The sequence below is a fragment of the Lineus longissimus genome, chromosome 13, assembly GCF_910592395.1.
Source record: "Lineus longissimus chromosome 13, tnLinLong1.2, whole genome shotgun sequence".
In the NCBI taxonomy this organism is placed as follows: domain Eukaryota; kingdom Metazoa; phylum Nemertea; class Pilidiophora; order Heteronemertea; family Lineidae; genus Lineus; species Lineus longissimus.
Genome location: NC_088320.1, coordinates 13,114,195 through 13,125,074, shown reverse-complemented (window position 1 = coordinate 13,125,074; position 10,880 = coordinate 13,114,195). Strand labels below are relative to the sequence as shown.

General features: G+C 41.5%; 1 protein-coding gene across 1 annotated transcript; it reads right to left on the bottom strand.

Moving 5' to 3' along the window:
• Positions 1–4,447: 4,447 nt before the first annotated feature.
• Positions 4,448–5,755, bottom strand: LOC135497687 (piggyBac transposable element-derived protein 4-like). Its single transcript, XM_064787519.1, has one exon. The coding sequence runs from the start codon at positions 5,753–5,755 to the stop codon at positions 4,448–4,450; it is 1,308 nt and encodes a 435-aa protein (XP_064643589.1).
• Between the last annotated feature and the right edge of the window lie 5,125 nt (positions 5,756–10,880).

Below are 10,880 nucleotides of genomic sequence, written 5' to 3'. Positions count from 1 at the left end.
CATGGTTTCCATATACGGCATCTCATTTGCATATTTTTTTACAACCTTATTTACTACGAGTTATAAATATGCCATTAGCACGTGGATCATGCCGGGCGGCGCTGTCAGGTGTTTCCACTATGGGTTACATAATCGGCTACAAAGAGGCCAGTGTTCTAGTAAATGAAGTTAGCAATGATAGCGAAAGAATGTTAGTGTATGTTACGCAGTCAATAACGATAGTAGTGAGTTGGAGAGAGGAGAAAATGGAAAATGGAGAGAATTTCTAGCAGAAAGTCAAGTTTTGAATTACAGTAGTTAGTAACCATAAACTGATGATCCCACGCCATGCAAACATTTCAAATCATGCTAGGTGTTCAGTGGTAGGCCTCATAATCAAGGACAACAATCACAACCAATCAGAATAACAACTCGTTTAACACTCTTTGTAAAACATGGCAATGATAAGGCCATGATGATCTTTCTGTTACCACCACAGCCACGGTGACCGAAGGCCTGATCCAAGACTATCTATTGACTGAAGTCATTCTAAATACTACTTGACGGAACATGTGTACTGCATAGTCACTAGTGTTTTAAATATGATTCACCTTTCACCATGTCCTTTCTCTTTCAAGGATAAAATAACATCGCTGCTGAATACGCACGGCTTAGATTCTACAGATCCGCACATTATCCAGGCGTGCTACAGTCACAAGAAACATAGGTTTACTCAGTACGGGAGTGACCTGAAGAGAAAGGTAATTCCTCTAATTTGTATGCATCTGCCTGGGTTCATCCAGAATACAGTTACCTTGTCTTTCGGCCAAGCTATAGCAATCGAAATCAATAAACGAAATTCACACAGTATGGAACATACACATGATTAACATTGAGTGTTCACCCCGGGGTGTTCACTAAACGATCTTAAGTTATTAATTAACGGCCCCAAAACTTATGAGAATCAATTATTAGAGTCCCAGGGTAACTTACATATAGGTCGCTATTAGCCTATTAGCAGCAGTGTATTAAGTGCTTAAGTCGCTTGACCAGTCTTATGTAACCTGGTACAATCACATGCACCTCAACATCAACATTTCCACTCAACTGACAATATACTGCTCATCGTGATTATGTTGAATAGGATTGTCTGATGAGTGCTATCTGCGTTGTTGGGTTGGAGTTTTGATATTATTCACCCTGCCCATTAACATAAATCTAAACTTATCCGATATAAACATATCTGATCTAGATTGATCTGACCTGTTCTGCTTGATAGATTTACTGTAAGTGTATATTTCTATTCAACAGCTAAATGGAAACCCCAAGGGAGTACATCCCATGGCCATGCCGGTCGGTACATGATACATGGTTCATCCAACAGTGTGATATGTCAGAGTATGCTCCGCACAAACAGTGAACTCTTCACTGTGTCCATTTCCACTTACACAGTAGACAGTTCACAGTTGGCCAGATGCTTTCGCCGTCTATTATCCGCTTCTTGAATTAACAATGAGTGGGCCCATACGTGAGACAAAAAGTTACCAGATTGTGACTCGTGGCTGTGAATGATAGGACCCCGACCCCTGATCCCTGCCAAACTTTATATGTGAGACAAAAAAATTCCTGATTGTGACTTACGGCTTGGAATGATGGGACCCCGACCCATGACCACTGCCAAACTTTATATGTGAGACAAAAAGTTACCAGATTGTGACTCGTGGCGGTGAATGATAGGACCCCGACCCATGATCACTGCCAAACTTTATATGTGAGACAAAAAGTTACCTGATTGTGACTTACGGCTGGGAATGATGGGACCCCGACCCATGACCACTGCCAAACTTCATACGTGAGACAAAAAGTTACCAGATTGTGACTCGTGGCTGGGAATGATAGGACCCCGACCCCTGATCACTGCCAAACTTTATATGTGAGACAAAAAGTTACCTGATTGTGACTTACGGCTGGGAATGATGGGACCCTGACCCATGACCACTGCCAAACTTTATATGTGAGACAAAAAGTTACCAGATTGTGACTCGCGGCTGGGAATGATAAGACCCCGACCCATGATCACTGCCAAACTTCATACGTGAGACAAAAAGTTACCAGATTGTGACTCGTGGCTGGGAATGATAGGAGCCCGACCCCTGATCACTGCCAAACTTCATACGTGAGACAAAAAGTTACCAGATTGTGACTCGCGGCTGTGAATGATAGGACCCCGACCCATGATCACTGCCAAACTTTATATGTGAGACAAAAAGTTACCAGATTGTGTCTCGTGGCTGTGAATGATAGGACCCCGACCCATGATCACTGCCAAACTTCATACGTGAGACAAAAAGTTACCAGATTGTGACTCGTGGCTGGGAATGATAGGACCCCGACCCATGATCATTGCCAAAATTCATACTTGAGACAAAAATTTACCAGACTGTGACTGGCAGCTGGGAATGAGAGGACCTAACCACCCCAACCCCTCATACCCCTGGCACATAGGGGAAAAAGGTCTCTTATTGTGACATGTTGTTGGAAATGATACCGCCTGTAGCCGCCCATCCTCACTGCTAAAATAAAATAAAAGAGTCAAAATTTCAAATTCAAATTGATTTATTGATTTATCATCTATTCGGCTACAGTCAAAAACTATATATATAGTACAAATTAAAAACACGTGGTCATTCAACAATATTCCAGATTATCATACCTCATTAGTATGTGAGCCAATCACGTCGCGTCATTCACGACCACGTGCCATGCGATAATTTTGACTATTCCACGGCATTATTTCACGGCTGACGTCATCGATGACGCGATATTGCAAATGGCGGCCATTAAGATTTCGACGAAATCGACGATAAAAAACAGCATATTTACGGCGTTTTAAGCCAGGAAGTTGCACAGTGATACTGTCAGGGTCTTGAATTACACCCACAAAGTAGGTAGGTTGCATTGGGTGGGACTGTTACATCCACGAACAGAAAGTACAAGGCATTCAAGTTGGGCCTGGACTCGCTTCAAACAAACATCGTCTGCTAATGTAAACACACACTGTCTACAGTACATAATGTACACGTCTTGGCTCCATACATGATTTGCGTATCCGCCGATTAGAAATCACTTTGACAGTGGTTTGGGTCGCTGTGCAAAACCTGCTGGGCCGATTTCTTCAAGGTTTGGTTTAAAGCCTCGTGAAATAATTTTTGACCTGACAAATAATTTTGACTATTAGTATTCTATGGCTTGACATGCAATATTTATATAATATTCAATGGTATTCTTCGTTGCGCAGAGAATGTGCGCAAAAGCAAACACACAGTAGAATGTTCACTGTTTAATGCGATATCGACAACAGTGAAATGCTCTACTGTGGTATAGTAGAGAGTACGTTGGATATGTGCTTGTCATGGACCTGCCATAGAGTTACGATATATGTTTCATTACATGTATTCAGTTAGCAGCAAACATGTATCTGCAGATTGCAAGTGCACCCCTCATGTACATGGAGATGGCCAAAATTAGACTATTCATCACTACTTTATTTTGACCAGACAAACAGCCATACCCTGTGATATTGCATTCTTATTAATCGTTCGCCATTTGCATTGCAGCGCTCATTTGCCTACAGCGTCAAGCTGTTCCGTCGAGATGAGGGCCCAGCAGAGCCAGAGGAGAAAGACTTTTGGCGTGGCTATACAAATTACAGGTGCCTAGCTGTGGATAGCCCCGACAGCTGGGCCAAGCTGTTGGAGATAGACGACAAGCGGGTGGGGAAAGCCATTGATTGTAACATGTAATTATGGGGGTTAATTGAACAGAAGGGATTAATTGTAAATAATTGTAAAGCGGGTGTGGAAGTCGTTGATTGTAACATGTTAATATGGGGGTTAATTGTATAGATGGGATTAATTGTAAGTAATTGTGAAGTAAAATGATTGTAAATAAGGGGCAAATAAGATTTTAATTCAAATGTAAATAAAGTGATTGTAATTAAAGGGGTAAATTTAATTGTAATTGTAATTAACGCGTAAATGAAATGATTGTAAATAATATGAAAACATTATTGTAAAGTATGGTGTAAAGTGCACATTAAGTTTAATATAATAAATATGGGTTAAAAAGATTTTATTTCTTGTTCTTTCTGTACAACTCTCACAGCTAATTCTAGCCCGTTAAGCGTGTAGTTTTTAAAACGTTAACTACCCCCTATTGTGTAATTAATTTGACAAAAAACGTCATTTTTGGACCTTTTTATTCCTGATTGGATAGCACTGTTGTTATTGCTCCTATACATGTTCTGTTGCATTTGTATGTCAAATATATGTTCTTCCTTTGTTCTAAGTGTGAAATAATGAAATAAATAGTGACATTTATTTTTATATATTGTATTTTGAGTCCCTTTTTACACATTTTTGACGAATTTTTGAAAATTTGATGAATTGTTGAAAACTATAATTCAATTTTACAATTTGTCTCCTTTTTGGGACAGAAGAGTGTACATACTACTTTCTTCTACATCTCTTTGTGCAATAAATTTTACTGGGGGGTGAGAGACATGATCCAGGGGAATGGGAGGAACTATATCAGTCCTGCACAACTCGGCACAACTTAGCGAGGTTAGGTAGATTTCAAAGCATGGAGTAATGCACAAAGCCTTGTCACACTTGTTACCCATGTAACGTGTGTCTCTCCTGGTGCCTTTTGATAAGCAGACATGACATTTCCTTTGAGGGTACTCCTCCTTGGGTGTTGGGGGGATGCGGGTAAGGAAGTGACGCTCAGTGAGGCGCAACGGAGTGTCACTATGGGACGGACGCCCCGCCCTCTTCTCTCTCTGTTGTACCTTGTACTTCCCAACTAACCTATCCACCAGTGACAGAATGAAGCTTAGTCTTGGACTGGTTCCTCCCATCTTCTTGAACAAGATATGGGCATTCAGTACAGCCATATCCAGGATATGACGGAACTGCTTGATATAATACTTTTTCAACCTTTTCCGGGAACTTGGGTAGGCAGAAAAGAAGGCGTCACTCAGGTCAACATCACCCATGGTATCATTGTAATCGCAGCACACTTGTGGTTTCATTACTGGTGGCTTATTTGGATCTGCTCTTGCTACTTGCCTGGTTCTGGCATCATGGATGGTGCTGAGCATGTGGACGTCCTTCTTATCTCTCCACTTCAGAAGCATCAGCTTCTCACTATACGCAGCTTTGATCTCTCCCTTACGAAGTTTCTGCTTCAGAAAGTCTTTGGGTAGACCTTTGTGGTTAGGCCTGATGGTTCCAACAGCATCAGTGCTTCTTGCACAAAGTTCATCATAAAGACCAGGTGAGCTAAAAAAGTTTTCCATATTGATATAGTAACCTTTGTTGAAGAACTGCCGACCAAGTGTCAGGATTACTTTTGAACCCATTGGTAGGTCCTCATCAAGCCCTGGATCATAGACCGTACCCACCCCTGTGTAAACAAAGAAGTCCAAGATGAAGGCTGAGCTGGACTTGCATATCTCGAACGACTTTATCCCAAAGCGTGCACGTTTGGAGGGGATGTACTGTTCCCACCCCAGACTTCCCTTCCACAGCATAAGGGACTCGTCGATAGCTACGTCTCTCTCTGGCTGATAAACATCTGGGAATCTTCTCTTCATGTGCTGGAGTATTGGCCACAATTTGTACAGCTTACGGGGAATTGTATCATCGTCTCCTGCTTTGGTGTTGTCTGCGAAATGCAAAAACTTGTTCAAGAGGACAAACCGGTCATAGTCCATTACATCACGGAAGAAGGGTGTATCCAGGGAAGCCACCTCGAAAAATACTGCTGATACTCAGCCCTTCTTCTTCTCCAGGGGGTTGTATACAAGCCTAAGTAAACCCTCATCTCATCAGTAGTTTATGGGTGACTCTGGCTGATGATTGACCTAGTTAGGATTGCCCTAGTTTCAAGTGACCTTGACCTCCCATGGCCTTGACCTTTAATTGACCTAGTTAGCATTGCCCTAGTTTCAAGTGGCCTTGACCTCCCATGGCCTTGACCTTTAATTGACCTAGTTAGCATTGCCCTAGTTTCAAGTGATATTGACCTCACATGGCCTTGATTTTTGAGGATAGGAATGCTTTGAGAATGACCTTGACCGAGAAAGATGAGTGTTTGCCCACTCTTGTCCTTGAAACGGTGAAGGTTATTTTCAAACCATCTGTAACATTTGAAATGAGGGTGCATTGGTCAATTAACCCAGCAAATGACCCGAGGCAAGGGCCTAAAACATGTGCTGCAAAATGCACATGCATAACAATGCATACAAAATTACCAACCATAGGCCCCTATATCTTAACTTCCAAATTACAGAAAAATTATAAAGATAATTAAAATAAAAAACTCACCAAACTTTGCTCCATTGGTTCACTTTAAATCCCACAGATTACAAATCCTTAAAATCCAAAACTTCCAAGAAGAAATTGGAAAAGAAAGGGAACAACATCCTTTCTAAACCTCCTCCACCATCTTCAAGTCCAAAAGAGGCCCACATAGAATGTAAGGGGCTACCTAGAGGCCCACAGAACCATAACCAATCAAAAATGTCAAAAGGGAGGCAAATTTAAAAGGTCCAAACCAGAGCTGCCTCCTATCCTAAGATTTTGAAACTAAATTAAAGACTGGGCTCTACAGTGTCCTTGACTTCCAGGGTCTTATTTTTCCAGGGGGAGGGGGACACTTTCTACTTTTACACCGGCACGTTCCGAAACATCGCCGATGCGTGCGATCCATAGAAATGTGTGGTATTTTCCATCACCAGGGCATAGACAAGCGTCCATAGAAATTGTCTCTACTCATGTTGATGTCCAGCTGTCAAGATGTCAAGAGAAAACATTGTATTCATTCCGTATCTTTCTAATGCTGTATTATAAAACACTTGAATAAAATTGTTGTATTGCTATTTTTGCATCACGTTTCCAAATGAATGCGTGCAGAAGTGTGACAAAAGAGGCGTCCGGTATAGTGACCAGTAGGTATTGTGCATGTCTTCCAAGCTTCAGGGTTTTTACCCGTTTTTGGGTCGGGGTCATCGCTGGTTGGGATGTAAATGTGAAAAGTGTTATTGGTTTCGTTGACATTGCTCCAGGTGCGTGGATATTTTATCTCCGCAAGGCCGACCTCCCAATTTTCAGCAGAGCCGAGTCTGATGGCTGCGCTGAGCTGCTTTGTGCAATGACCTATTGTATTGTTGGGAAAGTATTTCAAGGAGCTATTGCAGGGTAAAGAAACATAAAAATGGTCATTAAAAGTAGTCATTTTGCCTTAATTGGGAAAACGTTTCTTGGTTAATGCACGCGTGTACTCGGGTATTGATGGATTCGGTAACAAGTAACCTAAACAGCTGCACAGGAGAGAGAGATCCACACAGTACTTTCACCGTTGGCAATAGCTATATCAATGAGAGCAGTAACGATCACTATGTAAATAATTATGATCTGGGCAAAGAAATTATCTCGGGTTTAGGGACATTGTGACCAAAAAGTTTCCAATTCTTCTGTTGTGAAGTGATTGAATCGTTGCCGTCGCCTTCCTTGTTTTCAGATCCCCGTGTCATTTCTGCAATCATGCTTTGTTTACTCAAATATCAAACGTGTCTGTGACAGTGTAGAATAAAACATAGATGTTGAACGTCTGCCTTGCGCACCCAACTGTTGAACTTTGCTGGATATCCATCCCATTTAACTAAATATTCTTTTGTTCTACCCCTGCCGCGTTCTGCAAGTATTCTCTCGAATTTATAGGTCTTTTCTGGCGTCACATCTACTTTCTGCAGCTCTTTTTCGTAGAAAGTGCCTAAGATGTTTTCACCTTGCGCGTCATGGACGCCGTACAGGGTTGGATGACTTTTAACGCGTCTTTTTATAGTGAAGATTTCTGTTGACCAGTTGGGTAAATAAGATTTTTCGAATAGCATTTTTGTCTTGCCAATCCTTACCTTATTGCCAATTTCAAATTTGAATTTGACGTTTTTTGTTGATAGGTTTTCTTTTGAGTAGAGTATGTGCCAAACGTCATCTGCATTACCCTCGTTCACCTCGCTGGGTTTCCTCTTGATGCTCCTATGCCACATGTTGTTGTATGAATGTAGAAGTTTCTGAAGAATTGACAGGTATGACAGAGTGTTCTGCCGTGTAAAGGCACAAAACATGTGTTATTTGAAAGTTATGTTGAAACACTCGATTATAGCTGCTTTAACCTCATTATTCGAAGTAAAAAAATTGATATTTTCTTTTTTTAGAAAGGCTTGAAATTTCTTGCCCAGAAACTCACCCCCCTTATCGGTTCTTAAATTTTTTGGTTTTCGCTTGGATGTGGCAAATATTTTAGAGAATGCATCCACCTGTTCTGCCCCTGTTTTAGTTCTTAAAGGGACCACCTACGCGAATTTCGAAAGCGTATCGATCACTGTGAGCAAATATTTATAGGGTTTATTATATTTGACTATTCTACACAAATCAACGAGATCCGCTTCCCACTGTTCGGCGATGTCGGTGACAACAATACGCCTTCGTTTGAAATGGCGACGGATCGGCTTGTGGAGCGTGTATGTGGCTTGACTTCTTAACCATTTCTTGATGTCAGAGGTCGATATCTTACTACCGACCACCCTCTTTAAGGTATTTACACCTCCAAAACTACCGGAAATACCTGGTGTGTAATAGATCTTTTTCAATAGCCTGGCTGCTTTGTCACTACCACGCTTCCCAGCTTTCATTTTTGTCGTCATGTTTTCATGTGGAGAAGATGGTATCAGGACTGTCGAATACAGGAGAACTCTGTCTGTGAAACGTCGGAGAGTTCCAAGAAGCTAATGGGTCTCTCCTCCTCGACTTGGGCGTTTTATTGACCCCTATACCCTCCCTATCATTGAGTTTGAGTTTTTTCTTCCATTCCCTGTTCGTAATCATGTTACTGGATATTTCACCCTTACCATCGAGATAAGATAGGACCGAATCAACGCCGACAGGAGGGCTAGAATGTTTTGCGTTTGAAGAGGCGTTTTGTATGACCGACTTGATATCGCTTCCTTTAATGACGTCTCCGTTAATTGAAATTTCGCCGCTTTCGTAATGCCTGTACTAATTTTTTGGCCTTTGGTTTTGAGTACCCGGGTACTTGCTGCAATATCGCCTTGGGGGAAAGAGGAGACAATACGGAGGGCTGGGCAGCCATTTGGTTTACAGCAGTTGTATCCGCAGCTTGGGCAGTCGTTGTAACAGCATTTTGGGCTTGCCCTATTGTTCCAGTGTTTAAATCTAGTGATGGGGAATGTATTGTTCCCAAGTACTTGCGAAGCAACTGCGAGTATGCTGTGGCCTTGTCATACTCACTCATAGTTGTTGAGGACAGTATTTTTTGCATTTCTTGATCAATACCCATTGCGTTGTATGCCTGGGGTTTGGTATCCTCTTTGTGGCGTTGCTGATACAGATATTTATCTACCATCTCATGAGGTATTAACGCCATTTTGCGCATCTGACTCATTATGCGGCTATTTATCAACCACCAAAAATACTTCCAATGGCTCTAATCACGGGGCCTAGCAGTGCTCCAGAAAACCACCCTTTTGAATGATCCGTTTTCGTTCCTTTAACGATGTCTTCTTGCACGCTAATTTACGGAGGGAGTGCTTGTGTTTCTTCAGACATTTAAATTGATTTCTATTAAGGGGTACGTTGCCTTTTAAACAGTTGCTCGCAGACTCCCCCACCGCATTAAGGAGCCCTTTGTCGGCTGTTTGCAGAATCTGGCGTCTTTTCTTAGCCTGAGCAGATTTCAGTGCTTTGAGTTGGCGCACGTAATGTTTAATGTGATATTTTGCCATATCGAATAATTGATGCTAAAATCCAAGAATAGATATCCAAAGGGTTGACGCGTCGCATCGGCAAAAGCTTTGGGAAGGGCTTTGGTATTACCAGGAGAAATTTGCTTTGCCAAATGTGTGATCTGAGACACGTCTCTTGGATTTTTGAATAACACCACATAATTAGAATTCAAGCTTATGGTGCGCTGCTGTCTCCCGTGAAAAAAAAAGTTCTGTACGATAAAGATGGCTCTCCGGTTCAAATGATGACAATCCTTGGTGAAGATCTTTGTGACTTTTTCATCTGTTTCACACATTAAATCGTCGATAAGGAGCAATGTTCGCTCATCTACAGATGTATTTTCAGAAAAATTCAGACCAGAGACGAACTCCACATTTGGAAACGCTGCAAACGCCTCCTGCCATACTCCTCCATAGCACCAAACAATTCTATCAGGTGGAGGGTCAATAGTAGAGGCAGCATTGGATATCAATCGTTGTACAAAGAAAGACTTCCCGCACATGGTAGGCCCTGCTACTAGACATGTGAATGGATGTTTCAAGAGAAGGTCTCCACTTGAAATATGCATGCTGAGATCTCGACTAATATAATGAGGGATTCAACAAAAAAATACTGTTATAGGTTATAGTGCAACTGTCTAGAGCAAAAACAGATAATGATCTATTGTACCGTGGATGTTGGTGATAATGATGATGATACATTCTGTAATAGTGCTATCAAGGTATTTTAACTGTTTTCTGGCGCAGAAACCATAATAGATGACACTGGCAATAATTTTTACAATAACATCCCTTATAAAATGACATATATGTAAGCACGATACAGTTCAATGATGTTTATAAAATAATAATAGCAGATGTACAATGATGATAATAGCGCTCAAGGAGCGCGTAAACTTCACTATGGTGAAATAATGGTTTATGCCTGTTTCGCCTATTCCTGTTTCGCCTATTCCTGTTCCGCCTATTCCTGTTTGGCCTATTTCCTGTTTGGCCTATTTCCTGTTTCGCCTATACCTGTTTCGCCTACTTC

Bases quoted from the DNA above. Each gene is read 5' to 3' on its own strand.
- LOC135497687 (XM_064787519.1), bottom strand. From the start codon at position 5,755: ATGGACTATGACCGGTTTGTCCTCTTGAACAAGTTTTTGCATTTCGCA.